This window comes from Mustela nigripes, chromosome 3 (assembly GCF_022355385.1).
Source record: "Mustela nigripes isolate SB6536 chromosome 3, MUSNIG.SB6536, whole genome shotgun sequence".
NCBI classification, from domain to species: domain Eukaryota; kingdom Metazoa; phylum Chordata; class Mammalia; order Carnivora; family Mustelidae; genus Mustela; species Mustela nigripes.
This window is the reverse complement of record NC_081559.1, coordinates 7,923,133-7,944,879: the sequence shown is the minus strand read 5'-3', so window position 1 is coordinate 7,944,879 and position 21,747 is coordinate 7,923,133. Positions and strand designations below refer to the sequence as shown.

General features: G+C 39.0%; 1 protein-coding gene across 1 annotated transcript in view; it reads left to right on the top strand.

Moving 5' to 3' along the window:
- DNAH7 (dynein axonemal heavy chain 7) overlaps window positions 1–21,747 on the top strand; it is a 250,612-nt gene that overhangs the window by 155,608 nt on the left and 73,257 nt on the right. The window contains exons 45-47 of the mRNA XM_059393094.1: window positions 996–1,176; window positions 3,427–3,612; window positions 9,001–9,164. Of these exons, the coding sequence (XP_059249077.1) occupies window positions 996–1,176; window positions 3,427–3,612; window positions 9,001–9,164 (531 nt within the window). The remainder of the gene's footprint in view (window positions 1–995; window positions 1,177–3,426; window positions 3,613–9,000; window positions 9,165–21,747) is intronic.

Below are 21,747 nucleotides of genomic sequence, written 5' to 3'. Positions count from 1 at the left end.
AGATCAGTGGTGGTGTTTTATATTTTTGCAAATCTCTTTAATATGTGGCCAGTGGAAGATAGTTGGACACTCAAATCTGCATCTTCATTCAATCTGTTGCAATTTGTTGTTTCTACTGAAATTTATGATGAAAATACAGCCTCACGCAGATGTGTGGTTGGACGTGAGAGGATGTCACAGACCCCCCGCAGGGGATGAAGTATGTCTTTGGCCCCATTTTGAAAACCACTAGTGTAATATACAGTCTTTGTACGATAAGGAGTCTTCTCTGGTGATTGTAGGAGAACCACTTATATTATGTACAAAACAGCAAAAATTACTGGTTATCTTCAAAAAACAACTATTACAGGATATCTTTCAAACTCATACATAGTTTGAATCATTGTACCTATGTTATAACCTATCTGTTTTGGACCATGATGTATTGAAGATAAATTTTAACATTTACCATTTATTTAGAAAGCCAACATCACTCACCCCATTTTCCAGATAGAAGATAATTTATATCCATTCCTTTTCTTATATAGCCCCTTCTATTATTGACATACATATTTATAAGATGGCTGGTTTTAGTTAAAGATATATTTTGAAAAATTTTAAAAAGCAAAATGACATAGATGAAACACCTCACCTCCTAAAAATTAAGCTTTAATGAAATAGACTAGATTTCATAAACACTGCAATGTTTTACATGATTAGGCTATTTTCCTTCTGCAAAAACATAATATTCATACTGTCAATAATCTAATACTTTATATTGGGTAAAAAAATACATATTTGAAAAGTTATCCATATTGGATACTATTTTAATCATCATTTCTTATGTGCTGGGGTCAGGTGTGATAGTTTGATGAAATATAGAATACGGAAACCAGCATAGGTTTTGCATAAAAATGTGTTGTGAGTTACAGTAAGGATAGAAAAGCAAATTCAGTGATAGTGAGTGCACTACAGTATAAAATGTATATTGAATTTTCTGATTTTACTTTTTGCAGAGTGGCAAAAATAGTAGCTCCTAAAAAGATAAAACTGGCTGCTGCCGAAGGGGAGCTTAAAATTGCTATGGATGGTCTTCGGAAGAAACAGGCCACTCTGCGAGAAGTCCAGGACAAACTGGCCAAGCTTCAGGATACTCTAGAACTTAACAAACAGAAGAAGGCTGATTTGGAAAACCAGGTGTGTGATACTATGGACAAATATGGGCAAATCCTAATCACTTTGGTAGGAATGATGTTTGTGCCAGCAAGGAACAGCCCGAGTCTCTGTCTTCCTCCTGGTTGGCAACTGGCGAACAATGGCCCACAGGCCGAATCGGCCATTGCCTTTTTCTGTGTGGCCCACAAGCTAACGACGGTTTTGACACTTTTTAACGATTATATGGTAAATGGTTGTGTAAATACCTGCCTAATATCATCATTTTTGTCTCTTGATCCATAAAACCCCCAATTTTTACCTTTTGGGTCCTTCCCCCCCACCAAAAGTCAATCCTCTTTGCCTCAGATTACCAGAATATTGAGCTAGATTATTTAAGTAATTCTTCATTATATAGGTAAGAACCAAAATATTAAGTGACTTAGGTTGTGTAAGAGTTAATGGCAGAGCTGAGGTATGAACTCAATACCCAAAACCCTACCTACTCTGTGACCCCTGAAAATTATCCTAAGACTGAAAATGTGATACTGTTTATAATAAGTAACTGCTCAAGTCTAATTATGTTCCAGGGGGAAAAAAGTCAAAATATTTATTGAGTACTTACTCTGCGAGTCACTGTTACCCTGGGAACAATATGTATTATCTCATTTATTCTCAAAACAGCCTTCTGCGGGAGGTCATCTTTTTGTATGATTTTTGTAGAAACTAAAGGTCAGGTAACTTGCCTGTAGTCAACCCAGGTTCTAAGTTAGAAGGTTAAAATCTGACTTCAGTAGTTGTGCTGTTTCCTAGAGTTTTCTTCCCAGAGGATATGACCATATATTCTGTATTTATACAAATATGTGATATTGAGCTCATCTTTAGAAATATTACTTACTATAAAACATGATATCCAAGTATTCAGTTTTAGTTTAAATAATATAATAGGTGGGTGTGTGGTTTATTGTAAACCTTTGTCAACTCTGTTGTATGATTGACATTTTTATTTTTTGTGATAAAATATTGGAAATTATGATCATGTAAAATGAATATCTGCTTACATGTGCACTAAAAATCTGCTTTTGGAGGCAAAATTTTAGTTAAAATACTTTTACTTAGTAATTTCTGATGGCAAGTTTATTGCAGTCAAATACATGATGCCATTTATTATAAACATTATGATAAAGAATGAAGAAAGAAGCCAGGAAGACAGAAGATATTAAAAGACAAAAGATTTAAGTTTAGAAGTATCAAAAATATCCCCAATTACATACTGCTGCTTTTTCAAGCCTATCCTTCAATAAACCAGTTTAGTATTTTATCTCTTTTGGTCTAATGGCATTTATTTAATATAAATATTCATAGCGTTAGGAAAAAGTATAGGCCAAATTCGTATTCCACTGTAATGTAAATGCCTCTGCGTTTATCAATTGTTTACTTTCTCTTCTCATGTCAGTCATTTCATTTTGAGCCTTAAGCTAACCTTTGCTTACTCTTGTCTTTATCCAAGAATAATGAGGCCAAGTCATTTAAAATCAAACTAATATAACTCGGGGGAATATTGCCATTGCATGGGTTGAAATGGCTTTCCCCCAAGTTTTCCACCTTCATAATTATCCTTTTTCTTTTTTTAATTACATTGCCTAATTACACATAATCAAATTGGTTGACAGTCTTCTGCACAAAGTAGGCTCTCAACTATTGATTGATGTCCTAATTGAAGGTTAATTGCAAATGTGTGAGTAGGTTGACACAATTTAACAACTTGAAAATTGTGCTTTGCAAGTAAGCATAAATTATTACAACTTTTAAACATTTAACCTTTAAAATTATCATCAAGTCAACCATAAGTTAAATGAGGGGAAGATTTTGCCAGAACATTTTAAATAAAATGTAGAGTATTTAAATTTGAGGGAAAATATTTATATTTTCAAGAAAATGTCCTTTATTACTTAAGCAAATTTCAGTGTCTCCTGCTGTAGATCATTTCCTTAAATAGAGCTATTCTTGTGTTATGTGATGAATAGCCACTAAAAATTTTATAAATTGTGTATACTTTGTTATACTTACTTACTGTGTGTACTTTATTATGAAACACACTTCCCAAATGTCATGGACTTGCCAGTATTCACAGTGAGATAACTCACATTTTTTTAGAGAGTTAAAAAAAAAAAAATTCCGAGTGAAAGTTTGTAATTAAAAAAGAAGGATTTATCTCAGAGGGCAAAATCGTGCAGAAATTTTCACTTATTTTCTACCTGTGGATGTTGATAAAGCCGGACTTTTATTTTCAAGGTTGACTTGTGCAGCAAAAAGCTCGAACGAGCCGAGCAGCTGATTGGAGGCCTTGGGGGAGAGAAAACACGCTGGAGCCTCACAGCTCTGGACCTGGGGCAGGTGTACATCAACCTGACAGGTGACATCCTCGTCTCCTCAGGAGTCATCGCTTACCTCGGCGCCTTTACGTCGAACTATCGACAGGTAGGAAGACTACTCGTCGATTTCTGAGGTCTCTTCCTGACCCTCCCATTGTAGCCAGTACTAACTAATCTTAGAGGATTTTGTTGGCTTAAGCTTTGGTTTTTAGATGAGTACGAAGAGCAAATGTTTCCAAGGGATTTCTATCTAGTTGTGTATCTTAGTTATTCTGTAAATTGCCTTGATAGCCATAAGATGCTATATCAAATATTTTTCTAAAATCAAATTGTTCTAGAAACAAAAACACTGACTCTAGGGTCTACCATTTCATCTTAGCATTTAATGACAAAATTTCAAAGATATCGGGATTTTTATTACATCTTTGTTTGATGTGTGTGTTTATGAGTGTGATCATCTACTCTCTATGAGTCTCAATAATGAATCATTTCAAAAAATGACTTCAGACAGAAAACTTCAGAGGAGGAGAAGGCAGGCTGGCCTAGAACTGAATCCGTAAGTGGCTTCTTTCCTTTGAAAACAAATGCCAAGTGTCCTGCTTTGAATTAGCGCCCCTTTGATGACCCAGTTCCCATTTCTATTTCTTCTTTCTGCTTTTTCCTTCCCCCTTTCAGTCCATTTCTGAATGAGACCCCGCACACGGTGAGCTCTCTTTTGAAAAATTGAAAAATTGAACCGGAATCCGACCCAGAACATGGCCCTGTCAGAGCAGGAAGAGAGACTTAGAAAAACTGAAAGTACTAAAAGAAAAGCAAAAGAGGGTGATGAGAATAAGGAGAAGAGAGAACTCTTAAAGCATTTGGTAATAGCTTCTAGTGTCGAGCAAGTGGAGAAAGAATGAATGAGAACTCGTTTTTTTGGTCTTCTTTCATTTTTTTCTCCTTCCTGCCTTCCTCTCTCCCTCCCTCAATCCTGTCTGTCCGTCTGTCTTTCTTCCCCATAGCACTTGCTTGCACCTGGTCTCCGTCGAGCCTTACTTACTTTGGGGGACTTTCTCTTAAATAGGGCTGATTCTGGGAGTCCACAATTTTAGTTCGTTTGCTTCTTTTTAACCAACCTGACTTAAAACCTTCACACACGTGGCGTTTCTCTGTGCTGGAGACCAGGTCCTCCCGCTCCTGCTGCGTGACCTTCACAGTCTTCCTCACTTTGTTGGTTTGTGTCTTTGAATGCCTGTTTGCTACCCCGGCGGCGGCGGGCGGCCGCGTTAACATCCTGTAGCTCAAATAGGTACTGTTTAGCCTGAAACTACCTGGTCATAGATTTGTTTGCTCTGCCGGTTCAGAGACGGAGGCTTAGAAAGAGCAAGGGAGTTGCTTAAAGCCACATCGCTCCTTAATGACACCGCAGGAACGAGCCTTGTCCCTTGAATCCTAATTTAGCACCTTTTCTCCTCCCCTACATCCGCCTGGAACCATGGAAGGGCTAGTGGCGGCCACTCTTACCCTTCCCTGCGGGTTCTCAGCGCACCCTGGGGCACCTGCTCGAGCCGGACGGAAGGCCCCACACCCCCCACCGTGTCCTCTGACGGCCGCGTTCCGAGGCTCCGCATCTTGCCGCCTCCACGGACACCCGCTCCCGCCAGAGTGAAGGCTGCGGCCCAGCCCGGCGCACACATCCTTCAGGACAGTCCGGCACCGAGACCTTGGAGTTTACTGACAGAAGCACCGTGACGCTTACGCTAGACACAGACACAGCCCAAACTCCGAGCCCCTGTGACCTCAGATCCTCTGTGCTCGCCCCTGACCGCAACAGCCGCGACGTCCCACCCGGGTTCATCTCTGTCAAGGCCTGAAGGCGATTTTACGCCTCCCGTGCTTCGCCACAGCCACGAGGCTTCGACTTTTCTTGAGTCTCTAATGTTGTTCTGTTCCTTCCTGTGAATTTTTTTTTCCAATTTATTTTATTTGATTTTATTTCTTTTCAATGTTCCAAAATTCCTTCCTATGAATTTGTTCTCGACGTGCTCTCACCCCCGCTCCGGGTCAGGGCAGGGGCCAAGTTACACCCCAGCAAAAGCCTCCCATTTGCTCGGAAGCAGAAGGTCAGAGCCGCAGCTTCGGCGTCTGCCCAGACGGCCTCCTGGCGTCCCGCCCTTCCATGCCCAACAACCAGCACTCGCGGCTCTTGGTTGGCAGACTTCTCTTGGGGTCTTGGAGTCCCCTTGGCCCAGTGTTTGGAGCCGGAATTGCCTGGGGATTTATTCTCCCTCTAAGGCGTTCCTGGATCAGTGAGTGCCGGAGGCGGCGGCAGGAGAATGGGCCTCCCTTCCCTCTGGCTGGAGCAGCTCTAAGGACTGACTTCCCCTCCGCGGCGGATCAAACTAAAGCCACGGGCCGCACGCACACTTTGGCAGATGCTCACCCTTCACTGGCTTCTTCCCAGTCTTTGCACGGCTCCCCGCAGCAACCCTTCCTTAATAAATCTCCATCTCAGAGTCTGCTTCTGGGAAACCCAACCAAGACAAAACAGCTTTCCAACAATCCTGGTTCTTTTCTAGCATCAAAGTCTCTGGATACCAAGAGCCCTCAATAGATAGCTGGACCCCCTCCCTCCAAGCTCGAATCTGAGTCGCTGTGAATTATTCATCAGCGTCTCTGTAGAACTTCTGGCATTCTGCATAAATAAAACATGGAAAACTCCAGTTCTTCTAGGATAACTGGGCCCAGGGTACTTCAACTGCCGTGCCGGCACCAATCTCTGAAACACAATCCTACAGTGCTGTAAGGACACATAAGCCCTGGAGTTGAATTAATTGGAACTTTCTCATTTTCCCTGCCAGCAGTCAAGGTCAGAACTGTCTTGGTGGTCATGGATAGTTACTGTCGGCTGCTGTACCATTTTAGGCATGTAATTGGGCCACTTAAATTTCTAATCCACAGATATGATAGCGTACACTGTGAACTATAAACAACATCCCACAGTCACTGCTGCTTTTGCTTTCTTTACTTCTTCCACATATCATTGTCTATCGTGCCAATACCAGCATCAAGCTATATTTGCCAAAACATTCAGATTTTTCCCAAAAGTCTGCAGATGGCCCTATAGCCTGACAACAAAGAGATCAAAACATGCCAGTAGGAACTGTGAATTAGAAAGCAGAATTCAAACCAGAAATGCTTTATACCCTCCCTACACAGCCACAACCCTTGTTCCTGGCATCAACAACCAAACCCAACAGAAAGCCAGATGAGAGTTGTTAAGTATTCACAAAAGGTGAGATTTTGCCCTGTTTGCCCTAGAGTGTTACACCAGCAAATATATTGCATTATGTGGCAAAGGGTCTCTGTTATTAAGATTGTTTATCAGCTGAATTTAGAACAGGAAGATTATCCTTCAGTTAGCCAGGACATGATTAGAGAATGATTATTTTTTAAAGCCAGAGTGAGGAAGTGGCCCCACAATGATAGGGACATATTAAAAGGACATAAAACTGAGCTTGAAGCTACTTCTCCTGGACAAATCAGCAATAAATAATGATAGCAACATATTACAACTCATTGAATAAAAAATGTGAACAAAATGCATGAAGGGGTTCAAAAGGTACAGATTTCTAGGTATAAAGTTAAGTCCTGGGATGTAATGTACAGCATGGTGACTGTAGTTAATAATACTGTATTGTACCTGTGAGATCTTAAAAGGTTATCATAACAAACACGTTTTTGTAACTTTGGTGATGATGTTGACTAGACTTACTATGATGGGTTCACAATATACACGGAGAGAGGATCATGATGTTGTGACTGCTATCATGTTATATGACCATTATATTTTTAAGAGACTAGAAAATAGAAAAAGATAAGTCTATAATGACATAAATTAATACATTTTAAAAATGAGTGCCTGACAAAGCTAGATTTTTACAGTTACAAGTATCTCCCCACAAAATGCCTCTTCGTTGCAGCCAGAAAGGGGGCGAGAGCAGTGCAGAAGGTGTAGGACAGTATTTGACAAGCGCTGCCTTCATTTAGTTTTGGATCCTGGCTTAAAACTCCGAATTCATCTTGGTTCAGCCCTCCCCCCAACCGTTTCCTTCTCAGGCTCCAATAGTCGAGGTGATAACAGGCACTCAACTTCCAGAGGTCCTTAGATATCTAATGCCCGGGGGCAGCCCCTTCTCTGCCGCACCTGTGGAATTCCTCAAACGACCCCCTCCCCAGGAAGCCCGCGCAGCCTAGCCAGCCCTCCTGCGTTCTGCTTGCCCACCGAAGCACCTGCTACCATTTCACCGTGTGCTGCTACCCTGTGTCTGGGTGCAGCCTTCTCTTATGTGGCAGTGCAACTACCAAGAAGGTCTGCTCTTCATCTGAGTGTCTTGTGTTGCATCCCACCATCCAAAGAAGCTTTAATTATATCTGAGATCATACAATTAAAAGACAGAAGCCCAGCAGACAACTCCTTAATCAAGTGATAAAAATCAGGGTCATCAAAAAATGAACAGTTAGAAATCGCATGACTGAGGGGATGCACTGAGCAGAACCTGATATCATTTCTACGCTATTCCTGCTGAAGGTGCATTACCTGAGTTGAATCATGGGGGAACATCATAGAGATGCGACTGTGGGACATTCTACAAAAACAACTGACTGATCAAGGTCCTGAAAGTCATTAACTCTCCCTAACCTGTCGTGGCCTTTTATGGGCAAACTTAAAGGGATTTTGGTGAGGGGAGCTCTGCAGGAGTCCAAGGCAGATGGTGGGACCCATCATGCCCTCTCTGCCAGCTCCATTCCGTGCCCACAGAATTTGGTGGGTCCCAACACCTTGGGTGTCTATGTCCTCGCACCATGTCTCTTCCTCGCCTCTCTGTCCTCTGCTCGTGCCTTTTACTGTTTCTGAACTCTCTGATATGTGACTTCAAACTGGACCTTGACTTCAGACTTCCTAAGTGTGAACCTGGACTGGAAGTCCCTTTTGGATTCCCGAGCAGCCTAGCACACTGTGCCCCGAAGTAGGATATCCCAAACTCCAGTATACGTCCTGACCCTTGCTGGTGTCTCATAGTCCTGCCGTGGTCCCTTTGACCCCCACCAGTTCAAAGTAGATTTATTTTATTCCATAATGCTCTGTTAAGACTTGCCAAATGCTTGTACTTTAAAGAAAATGTATAGAATAATGATGATCTCCAACTACTTTGTCAAGTGCCGCTTTAGAATAAAAACTGGCAATTGTTTTTTTTGAATGCAAAACTCTGACCTCAACTTCACTATTAAGTGATGTATCTAAAATTAGCATTGGACATAGTTCATTTTCACTGGAATGCACAATGGGCCTTCTGAATTATGATTTGAAAAAATCTGATTAATTGTTTTAATGTGCAGTTTCAACACTGGTTTGTTCACTCAAGGAATAAAGTGTAATTGAGAAGTTAACAAAGTATTCATTTGGTGATTTCCAGCCTCATTTTCATATCTCTCTATGTATGTCTTAAAGAACCAAATCAAGGAGTGGACAAACTTGTGCAAAAGCAAAGATATTCCCTGCTCTGATGATTATTCTCTTATGGGTATTCTGGGAGAAGCAGTGACGATTCGAACGTGGAACATTGCTGGTTTACCTTCCGACTCATTTTCCATTGATAACGGGATCATCATAATGTAAGGAAAACTACTTTTCTCTCAAGAGATCTCTATTAATCAGTAGATCTATTTATCTGTGCATCTTTTTAACAACTATAGCTAGAAAACTTTTATAGTAGTGAAAAGGTTTTGCCTACATCATTAATTAATTAAATTAAATATGAATAATCACTTCCTTTCCCCAGTAATGTTAGAATGATTGCATATTGGAGACTGTAGTAAACAACCAAAAACCCTAATGACTTTTGCTTAATTTTTAAAAAATTTATTTATTTATTTGACAGACAGAGATCACAAATAGGCAGAGAGGCAGGCGGGGGGGGGGGCGGGGGAGCAGGCTCCTTGCTGAGCAGAGAGCCCGATATGGGGCTCCATCCCAGGACCCTGGGCTTTAACCCACTGAGCTACCCAGGCACCCCGACTTTTGCTTAGTTTTTAATCAGCTTTTGGCAAATGGAGCAAAGCCCTACCATGAGTAAATGAAGTCCAATACTTATCCCCATAAAATTACAGGGTCTTTGTTATTTCAGGTTAGTGAAAGGTACAGCAGTGGGTTGTTGGTGGTGATGGGTTCAAGTGTATACCAATTCTTAATTCTTGCTCTGTGTGGAACCAGCTTCAATGATATGGATACATTTCTGGTCCTGGGCTGATTGGGACTTTCTAAGATTTTATTTATTTATCTGACACAGAGGGAGAGATCATAAGTAGGCAGAGAGGTAGATGGAGAGAGAGAAGGAAGCAGGCTCCCCGCTGAGCAGAGAGCCTGATACGGGGCTCAATCCCAGGACCCCGAGACCATGACCTGAGCTGAAGGCAGAGGCTTAACCCACTGAGCCACCCAGGCGCCCCCAAGATTGTAATGCAGGCTATTCCTGGAATGTCCTGTCTAGTAGACAAATCCCATGGAAATTTGGAGAGGACAATACTGCAGGCTCGTCCAGTCTCACCTTCCTAAAGGTTTTATCTCCCAGAAACCAAGGACTTTAACCTGCCCCAGTATGAAGATAGTCATGATTTGTCGGGTTCGCATGGGCCTTCCATCACTAGCCAGCCTTCCTGGAGGTTTTAGCAGATTAGGAATAGCACAGGTAAACCGTCCGTAGAAATACTCAGTTCTCTGTGTTACATAACTATTTTAATTCGTTGTTAGTCTACCGTTAGTCTACCGAAAAAGTAATTGATGTCAGAGTACTTAATTTAATGTACAATTAATTGAATGTACAAATGACGGATGCATGTGAATTTTTAAAATAGAATTAACATGTGAAGCCTGCTTATTCTTAAATTTTTTTGTATGTAGTATTTAAGAAAATTATTCCACAAATTAAAACTCTGATGAACATGTTTCTTTACTGCTCAATGAACGATCCTGATGTACAAATATATGCTATATACCTGATATATATGTGTATATTTATGGGCTTCTTTAGCATTTACTTACTGAATTGTTCCACAAGGATTTGAGGTGAGTGCAATTTGAATATAAAGTAAAAATCTGATGAGACCACCTAAGGGAAATTAAAGAAGTTACTTCTCGGTATTTCAGAGAAGCTCATCCTTATATTTGGGCCCTGAATTAAGTTTAAAGCTTTCTAGTAATTAAGGTAAAAAAAGAAAAGCCATGTCACATGGTTCTCATATTTTTAATCAAATGAATCATACTTAGACGAACCTTTTTCAGGAGCCAAACTTAAATGTGATTATTTGATTGATTTGGAGAAAAGATTACAAAACTTTTCTTTGGGGAATGAAAATTAAGCACTTGGTCCTCTGCTCTCACAATCTAAATCTATCCAGAAGAGAAATGACCGAATCAAGAGAAATGATAAATATGTGCATTAGTTGGCCACTAAAGCAGACCTTGAAGTACCTTTTAACAAGTGCAGGACGACAGCCTGTTTTTTAAATTATTGAACGAGTAGGTGTTTGTGTTGATGTTTAGCGTGAGGACACAATTAGACGTTGGCATGTGCGGGAGGATTCTGGAAGTTCGGGAGCCCACCTTTACTTCGCCCAGCTCTACCGATTAACTTCAGCCTGAAGAACAGTCAGATTTTTTTCTGTTTTTGCTATTGCTGTTTTTTCTCTTTTGGAAAAAATACTTAGGTTTTCCCAAGCACTTGTGACTATAATCGATCATGTCCTGCATTAGGGTAGTTCTGTCTTTACCGTTTCGATTGGCAGTTTATTTACGTTTTTTTCCACCTGGCAGGATCTCTACAACCATTCTATTCATTGGAGGCCAAATACCTTCTTCTTTTTCAGCAAATAATTGTACTCTTTCTTTTGGGCCCAGTTGTATTTCAATAATAATAAGACATTGATGAATATTTCTGTATTTATGATTCTGAACCTTTCTGTGATTATTTCTCGAGATAACAAACTCACAATTCAGGAGAGAAAGAGGTAAAAAATGGTGTTAATGAGCCAGCACCCTTACATTTTTGCTATTTGTTCATAAAAATGTTGAAATATTAGCTGAAGGTTATGGTAGCAACTTTACTACGAAAGAAGTAATAACATTTTTCATTCTTGGCTTATTTTGTCAATCTTTGTTGGCAATCTTATACAGAGAGGTTTCGGTAAATAGGTTGAAGGTGATTATTTTGAAGTATCAGATAAGTATCTTATTTACTTGCCTGCTGAGTTCTTCCAGTCCCCAGAGATACTTGCTTGATAATGATAATACCTAATACTGAGCACTTTCTAGAGACCTAATCCTGTGCTAAGTGCTTTTTACGTACTATCTCAGCAGACTGAAGAGTTGATTATTTAGGGAAATGGGAAGAATCTATAAAATTTAGATAAGTTGGACTATAATTAACTTTTGGAGCTATTGACACCTCAAGGTCCTTGGCTAATCAGAATTTCAAGGGCTAGTGATAACATTAAATGTAATTGGATTGTATCTGAACACTTCATAGTGAAATGGTTTTAAGATTGTTTATCTGCTTGGTAAATAAACCGGACCTCTCTATCTGATGTAACTCTGCTTTTTAAAAATGTCTTTTAGTATTCATTTCTATAGGAGTCGGATAAACTAGTTTTATTTCAGTAGAGTAATAACTGAGAGGAGTACCCCCCCCTTTGCTGTCTGCTTTTATCTATTTTTATGTATGTGTCTCAAAAGGAATATAGCAAAATTATTTGAGATGCATCTATTATATACTTAAATTCTGTGTCCTTCCATGCAGACTAGCGTGAACATGTGTTATCACTCTTAGAAGTCTGCATTTTGCAAAAGCCCCAAAGAGCACAAAATAATAATCCTCCATGGATAAACCACAAAAGAACAAACAGTATTAAAACTTGGAATGCTGAGTCTGTAAAAATTCAGTCTTTATTTGGGAACCACTGATTTTGAAACATTTCTACATTCAAGAATGTTGGATGGAGGAAGTAAGACGATTGAAGAAAGATGTTGTCTTGTAAAACACGTAAGGCAAAGCAGCGGAGAGGAAGTAGATAGTTAATATGATGCATGTTTATTTCAAATTCAGGATTTATATTCATCCCAAAAGTGATCCTGTTTAAACCAATGTGTGTTGCATATAGCTCTCCACAATAACTGTTATTAAAACCCCAGTATATTTTTCTCTACTTACCCTGAGGAATGTCTCCTTTGAGATTTTACTCATTTGATATGTTACTCTAGAGATGCCCTAATCTTTAAAAACAAAATTTGCTCTAACGGGTCCCTGGGCAGCTCAGTCAGTTGAGTGTTTGACTCTTGGTTTCAGCTCAGGTCCTGTGTGATCTCCTGGGTGTTGGGATCCAGGCCCGCCCTGGGCTCTGTGCTCACAGCACAGTCCACTGGGTTCTTTCCCTCTCCCTCCTCCACACCTATGTTCTTCCTTTCAAAAATAAATAAATCTTGTTTTTTTTTTTTTTTAAGCAAAATTTGCTTTAAAAGAAAAAAAAAACTGAAGTTTCACCATTGTCCTGCTTTTGAATCAAAAAGATATGTTATATTACGGGTGTTGTTGGGGGAAGTTTCATGTAATTGTTAACTGGGTATGGAACAGCATCTTTGTGTGTGCAAATACACAGGTCAGAGATAGATAATAACAAATATAGCTAGATAGATAGAGAGAGAGAGAGCTATATCTCGTTCCAGCAGAACATGTTCGAAAACATTACCCTTTTTCCGTTGAATTGTTTTTACATCTTTGTTGAAAGTCAGTTGAACACATATATGGAGGTCTGGTTCCGGATTATCTGTTCTGTTGATCTATTTGTCTGTCTTGATGCAAAAACCACACAGCCTTGATTAGTATAGCGTTATATTAGGTCTTGAAGTTAGATTATATGTCTTCAAACTTTGCTTTCTTTTTCAAAATCATTATGTCTAATTCTTAACCTCTCATTATGAATTTTGGAATCAGTTTTTAAACACCTACAAAAGATCCTTGCTGGGATTTTGATTGAAACTGCATTGATTTATACTACAATTTGAGAAAAATTGACAATAAGTCTTCTATAAGCACAATATATCCCTGTTTTTAAATGTTTTCAATTTTTTCAAATATTTGTTTCATTCTAGTTAACCTATAGAGCAATACTGGCTTCAGGAGTATAGGTTAGTCATTCATTACTTACATGTAACAGCCAGTGCTCACCACAAGCGCCCTCCTTAATCCCCATCACCCATTTAGCCCATCCCCTGCCCACCTCCCTTGCAGAAACCCTCAGTTTGTTCTCGATCGTTAGGAGTCTCTCATGGTTTGTTTCCCTCTCTCTTTTTTTTCTCCCTTCCCATACGTTCATCTATTTTGTTTCTTAAATTCCACATATATATTGTCATTCTCTGTCTTATTTCACTTAGCATAGTACACTCTAGCCCCATCCACGTCATTGCAAATAGCAAGATTTCGTTCTTTTTGATGGCTAAACAGTATTCCTGTGTGTGTGTGTGTGTGTGTGTGTGTGTGTACACACAGCACCCTCTTATCCATTCATGGACATTTGGGATCTCCCCATAGTTTGGCTATTGTTGATAATGCTGCTATAAACATCAGGATGCATGCATCTCTTTGAATCTGTATTTTTGTATCCTTTAAGTAAATGCTTAATAGTGAAATTGCTGATTATCAGGTAGTTCTACTTTTAACTTTTTGAGGAACCTCCATACTGTTTTCCACAGTGGCTGTACCAGTTTGCATTCTTACCAAAAGTGCATTCTTGTCAACTTCTGTTGTTTCCTGTGTTCATTTTAGCCATTCTGATATGTGTAAGGTGATATCTCATCGTGGTTTTGATTTGGTGAGTGAAGTTGAGCATCTTTTCATGTGTCTGTTGGCCATCTGGATGTCTTCTTTGGAAAATGTCTATTCATGTCTTCTGGCTGTTTCTGAACTGGATTACTTGTTTTTTGGGTGTTGGGTTTAATAAGTTCTTTAAATATTTTGGATCTTAACCCTTTATCTGATATGTCATTTGCAGTATCTTCTTCCATTCCATAGGCTGCCTGTTAGTTCTGCTGATCATCTCTTTCATTGTGCAGAAACATTTTATCTTAACTCTCCTTCGATTTCTTTCATCAGTATTTCATTGTTAGATTTATATCCAGTACTTTTTAATTTTTGTGAGCTATTGTAAATGGTAAAGTTTATTCATTGTTCATTGCCAGTATTAGGAAAATAATTGATTTTTGAACATTGACCATATACATCATGACCTTGATAAACTCATTTATTAGTTCTAGCATCTTTTACATAGATTCATTAGGATATTGTACAGAGATGTACTCTGAAAACAGAGTCAGTTTCATTTCTTATTTCCTAATATTATGCCTTTTGTTTCTTTTTCTTTGCATATTGTACTGTCAAGGACTTTTTTTTTTTGGCAAGTGTAAGAATACTTGTTATATAAAAATAATTTACACTGGCTAATATAATATTGGACAGGGAAGATGAAATTGCACACTGTTGCCTTTTCCTAGTCTTAGGGGAAATGAATTAGCCTTTCATTATGACATACTTTATCAGCTATAGGATTTTTTTGTACATCCTTTTTATTAGGTAAAGGAAATTCCCTCTGTTGCTAGTTTGCTAGGGGTTTTAATCTTTAATGCAGATTAAATTTTGTTAAGCGCTTGTTCTGTGTCTATTGAGATGTATTTTTTAAGTTTAGTTTGTTAATATGGTGAACCGTACTGATTGATTTTTTTGACGTTTGACTAGCCTTGCTTTTCCAGGATAAACCCTACCTGGTCTTCATCTATTCTCCTTTTATATATTTCTGATTCAATTTGCTGATACTTGGTTGAAGATTTTTCTGTTCATGAGGGATATTGCTATGTGGTTTCTTTTATTTTAATGTCTATACATTTTCATTATCAAGGTAATGGTGGCCTCATAAAACGAAGTGGAAAGTATTTTCCCCCATTCTACTTCTTGGAAGAGATTATATAGAATTATCTCCTACGGTCCTTAAATGTTTTGCAGAAATAACCAAAGAAACTATTTGTGCCTGGAACTTTCTTTGCTGGGAGATGTTATCCATGATTTCAATTTTAAAAGAGTTGAAGTTATCTTAATAGTTAAGAAAAATTCAAGTTATCTATTATTAAGTGAGTTTTGGTAGTTTCTATCTTTCAAAAAAAATGGGTCCCTTTCAACTAAGTTGTCAAATTTAAGGGCATAGAGTTGTTTGTAGTGTTCCCTCACCATCATTTTAATCTTCACAGGGTCTGTAATGGTGATCTTCTCTGTCATTCCTGATATCAGTAATTAGCATTTTCTTTGCTTTTCTTGATCAGTCAAGCTATAGTTTGATAATTTTTTTTAGATCCTATCTAAGAATAAAGCTTTCATTTCATTGGTTTTTCTCCATCTTTTTGGATGTCCATTTTATTGACTTCTGCTTTAATATTTGTTCTTTTCTTTTGCTTGTTTTTGGCCTAAACTACTCTTCTTTCTGTGGTTTCCTGAGGTGAAAGCTTAAGTTAGTGATTTTAGACTTTTCTTGTTTTCTAATCTATGCGCTTACTGCTATACATTTCCCCAAAGCACTGTTTTAGCTGCATAGCACACATTTTGATATGTTATATTTTCATTTCCTTTAAAATATGTTCTAATTTCTCATGAGACTTCCTCTTTATAGGTCTTTTAAAAACATACTAATTTCCAAACATTTGAGATTTTAAGGTATCTTCTGCTATTTTTTAATTTCTAACTTAATTGCATTATGTTCAGAGAATAGACATTGTATGATTCCAGTTGTTTAAAATTTGTTGAAGCTTGTGTTATGGTACCAATATGGTCTGTCTTTGTGAGTGCTCCATGCATACTTGAAAAAAATTTGTATTTTGCTATTAATGGGTAGAGGATTCTTTTTTTTTTTTTTGGTAGAGGATTCTTTAAATGTGTCATAGTACTGTTCACATCTTCCATACCCTTGTTAATTTGCTGTCTACTTATTGTCCCTTCAGTTCTATTAGTTTTGGCCTCATGTGTTTTGGAGCTGTGTTGTCAGATGCATAGGAATTATTATGTTTTTAGGATAAATTAACCCTTTTATTATTACATAATATCTCTCCATATCCCTAATAATTTTTCTTCTTCTGAAGTCTATGCACAATTCAACTTTCTTTTGATTAGTGTTTGCATGGTGTATCTTTTACCATGATTTTGTTTAATATAAATATATTACTGTATTCAAAGTGAGTATCTGGGGGCACCTGGGTGGCTCAGTGGGTTAAAGCCTCTGCCTTTGGCTCAGGTCATGATCCCAGGGTCCTGGGATTGAGCCCCGCTTTGGGCTCTCTGCTCAGCAGGGAGCCTGCTTCCTCCTCTCTCTCTCTTCCTGCCTCTGTACCTACTTGTGATCTCTCTCTGTAAATAAATAAATAAATAAATAAAAATCTTAAAGTGAGTATCTGTATCTTGTAGACAGACAGCGTACAGTAAGAGCTTCTATTTTTTTCTGATAATCTCTCCATTAATTAGTAGGTTAAGACAACTTTATACTTCATGTGGTTGGTATGATTGAATTTAGATCTACCACTTTATTATTTTTCTTTTTCTGTTTTTACCTCTGATTTTTGTTGCTCTGTTTCTCATTCTATTGCATTATTTGAGTAATCCACAATCCTTAACATTCCATTTTCACTATAATGCTTTGCATTATTTTTTTAGTACAAATTTTTCTGTCTACTTAGAGATAATATTTTACCACTTCAATTAAAATGTAGAAGGCTTGCAACCAGGTAGGTCTCCTTTACCCTCCCTGATTATGCTCCAGTAGTCATATGTATTATGTCTGTGTGCTTTGAAGCTCCCCCCAACTTCATGTTTTTTGTCTTAATATTTATACATATTTTTAAAAAATTAAGAGGAGAAAAATAGTCTATTATAGTTGTCATTTCATTTTTCTTTTTTTTCTTTCTAAAATTTATTGTGGTATCGTTCCTCTTCAGAGTGAAGAACTTTAGAATTTTTTAGAGTAAATCTGCTGGCAAAGAATTTTCTTGGTTTCCTTAATCTTGAGAATATTTTTATTTTGCCTTTATTCTTGAGGGATATTTTTAGTGGTTATAGAGTTCTGTGTTGACAGTTTTTTTTTTTTTTTTTTCATTCTACTGAGAATATTCTAGTGTGCTCTGGCTCTATGATTTCTGAGGTGAAGTCAGCAGTCATTTGAATAATTATCCTCTATCTGTAATATATCACTTTTCTCTGGCAGCTTTCAAAAATATTCTTTCAAATCTTCGCTTTTTAGCAGTTTGATTACAGTGTATCTGGGTGTGTGTGCATTTTTGTGTGTTTTATTTTTGTTTTTGCTTCTAAGTTTCTCCTTTTTTGAGGATTTTTCAGCTTTGTGAAACTAAATCTGTGTGTTTTACTGAACTTGAGAAAGTTTTAGTCATTATTTTTTCAAATATTTTCTGTATTAATCTTTTTCTTCTCTCCTGGGACCCCATCACATGAATACTAAGCCTCTTAGTATTTTCTCACAGGTCTTGGAGGCTCTATTTGTTTTAACTGGCTTTTCTCTTTCTCTTTAAGTGTTCAGTTTGGATTATTTGTATGCATCTGTCTTAGATCACTGACTTTCCTGTCATCTTCTTTCTGCTATTGAATCCTTATGGTGGAATTCTTATTTCTGATATTTTTCAGTTCTAAAATTTCCTTTTTTGGTTCTTTTTATTTTATTTTATTTTCTGTTTCTCTGCTGAACACACCTGTCTTTCCATTTATTTATTTATTTTTAAAGATTTTATTTATTTAGAGAAAACCCTCAGTCTGGGGGAGAGGCAGAGAGAGAAGGTGAAAGAATCTCAAGTATGCTCCCCACTCAGCACGGAGCCCGCCATGGAACTTAGTCTTGCGGCCCATGTCCTGAGAAGATCATGTCCTGAGCAGAAATCAAGAGTCTGGGGGCACCTGGTGGCTCAGTGGGTTAAAGCCTCTGCCTTCAGCTCAGGTCGTGATCCCAGAATCCTGGGATTGAGCCCCGCTTCGGGATCTCTGCTCAGCGGGGAGCCTGCTTCCTCCTCTCTCTCTCTCTCTCTGCCTGCCTCTCTGCCTTTTCTGTGATCTCTGTCTGTCAAATAAATAAATAAAATCTTTAAAAAAAAGAAAAGAACGAAAGAAATCAAGAGTCGTGCTTAACTAACTGAGCCACCCAGGCACCCTCTCCATTTATTTATTTATTTATTTTAATGTTCACCTTTACCTTGTGGAGGTTGTTTATAGTAACCGCTTTCAAGTTTTTTTCTGGTAATTCCAGCATTTTGCTTTTTCTTGGAGAATCCGTCATATTCTGGCTCTCTGTATGTCGTGTAATTTTGCATTGTCCTGGACCTTTTGAAAATGAAATTCTGGTTCCTATTAAAATCTCCTGGATAAAACTGATTTTTGTTTTAGTAGTCAATCGACTTGGTTAGGTTCAGTTGCTTTCCTTCTGGGGATGATGTTTCCAGTGTCAGGTCATAATTAAAAGCCTTGGCTACGCTGTCTAGATACACTTCTCTGCATGCATTGCTCAAGAGTTAGTCTGGGACTTGGGTTTATATTGTAGCCCTGAGTGTCTGCTGTGCTTCTCCAGATGTGTTTGGCCGTGCACTCAGAACTTGTGTCTGAATTAGGGGATCCTTTCTTTGGGTCTGTTTCCCCCAGAATCTCTCCCATACTTTTCATATCCCAGGGACCCATTTCTCTGTATTTCTCTGTCAAATATAATGACATTGCCTCAGAATTTCAGCGTCCCGCTCTTTCACACATCTGTCCATACTTGGGGCAAAGTGGCAAGAGGAAAAAAGGAAAACACTGGGGTTCCCCCTGCTTTGGACTTAATCTTGGTGTCTACCAGATGGATATGTTGAGGCCTAAGTCACCATAGTGATGGCATTTGGAGGTGCAGCCTTGGGAGGTTATTGGGACATGAGGGTGGAATCTTGAATGGGATTAATGCCCTTAGGAGACACAGAGGGATGATCGTTCTGCTCTTTGCCATGTGAGGAGGCAGCAAGAAAGCTCCATGTACAAGCCAGAAGGGGGCCCTCGGCAGCCACTGGATCTGCTAGGACCTTGATTCCTGGGCTTCTCAGCCTCCAGAACTGTGAAAAAATGCCTGTTATTTAAGCGACGCAGTCTGTGGTCATTTGTTGTAACAGCCTGAGCAGACTAGGACAGCCTTATACACCAGGCGTGGCACAGGGCCCTTGGCCCAGCTCTGTTACCCAGAGAGACTGGTCTCTCGATGTAGTAAGTGCCTGCACTACCCAGGCTTCTTCATGCTGCTTCGTGGGGTTACAGTTCTGCTGCTGGCGTGGACCGGGACACATGAGCAGAAGAAAAAAGAGATTCCCTTGCCCCCACTCCCCACTCTCTGGCTCACACAGGATCGTTTTCTTTCCTCCAGTTTGAATTTTTGCTACCTGTACCTGACGCCCAGAACACCCATTAAGCCTGTTCTTTGACCAAAGCCAGAAGATAGAAAGGAAAAAAAAAAGATACAATGATGACAAACACACAAGAAACTGACTACCCCCTTACTGGTCATTGCTCAAGTTTGGTTTGTTTTTTGTTTTTTGGTTTTAAGATTTTATTTATTCATTTGACAGAGAGAGATCACAGGTAGGCAGAGAGGGGGGAAGCAGGCTCCATGCCGAGCAGAGAGCCCGATGCGGGGCTCGATCCTTGGACCCTGGGATCACGACCTGAGCGGAACGCAGAGGCCCCAACCCACAGAGCCACCCAGGTGCCCCCATGGCTCAAGTTTTAACTTTCTTCCCATTCACTGTTTACTATTTGCTTTTTAGAATCTGTGAGTAAAATTTGGTATTTTATACAGAACTTTTCATTATAATCAGTGGAAGAGAGCTGCTATGACAGACTTCGACCAGGTTGGTCTGCACTAGAATTCTTTCCTCCAAATTCGGGGTGGTACTTTGGCCTGGTATTCCCCATGCAGGGATGACTGCTTGGAAAATACCTGTTTTTAGAATCCGTTAACCTGTGTGCTTGCCAGATGCTTTTTATTGTTTATCTTCCAGAGGATTATCACACTTACTTGATCCAGGGAAAAAGGATAAAGAAGAATCACTGTGGACCTTTCCCTCAAAGAGTAACCAATTTAGATGAGTGATGCCATTAGCAAATTATAAAATTGCCATGATAGAATATGACCATTGTATCAGAGTATCATAAATGTAATACAGATGAACCGCTAAAGAGGTTAGAGAGAGAAGAGACCGAAATGGGCTTTGTGTATTGCATAACATTGAAGCTGACCCTGAAACACGAGTAGGACTTGAATGTGAAAGAATGAGAAGTGTATTTTGGACAAAGGAACAGCGTCAACATGGGTATTGTGGTTAAAAATTGTGGAAGCAACAGAAGGAAGAGTGAGTCATTCAGTTTCTTTAGGGAAGCATAAATGCTAACACCATAATCCTCCCAACTTAAAAATACTTCTAAAATGTGACAGAATGAAACTTACATATTTATAAGTTTTATTTCTTTCTAATTTTCCTGCTCACTCCCTTATGGATATGGTTCTCTTCTTATTAGTTGATTACACTTAAGATGTTACACTACTCTTTTGGTCTCATTTCTTACTAAATACAATTAACATTATGGTATGGACTGAATTGCCCACCCCTCATTCCTATGTTGACTCTATTACCCCGCGATGTGACTGTTTGGAGGCAGGGCATTTAAGGAGATAGTTAAGGATACGTGAGGTCATAAGGGTAGATCCGTAATTCAATAGGACTGGTGTCCTTTTAATCAGAGACACCAGGAATGCCTGCACAGGGGGAGGGCCCATGTGAGGATGCAGCAAGAGAGCTGTGTTTTCTGCAAGACAGGAAGAAAGGCCTCTAGAGAAACCAAACCCGCCGGCACCCGGATCTTGGGCTTCCAGCCTCTGGAACTGTGGGGAAAAAATTCTGTTAAGACAGTCTGTGGTACTTTCTGTATTGCATACCATTTGAGCTGACCTTGAAATGCGAGTAGGTCTTGAGCATGAAAGGATGAGGAAGAGGTGCATTGTGTACAGAGGAACAGTGTGAACACGGGCATTGTGTACAGAGGAACAGTGTGAACACGGGCATTGTGTACAGAGGAACAGTGTGAACACGGGCATTGTG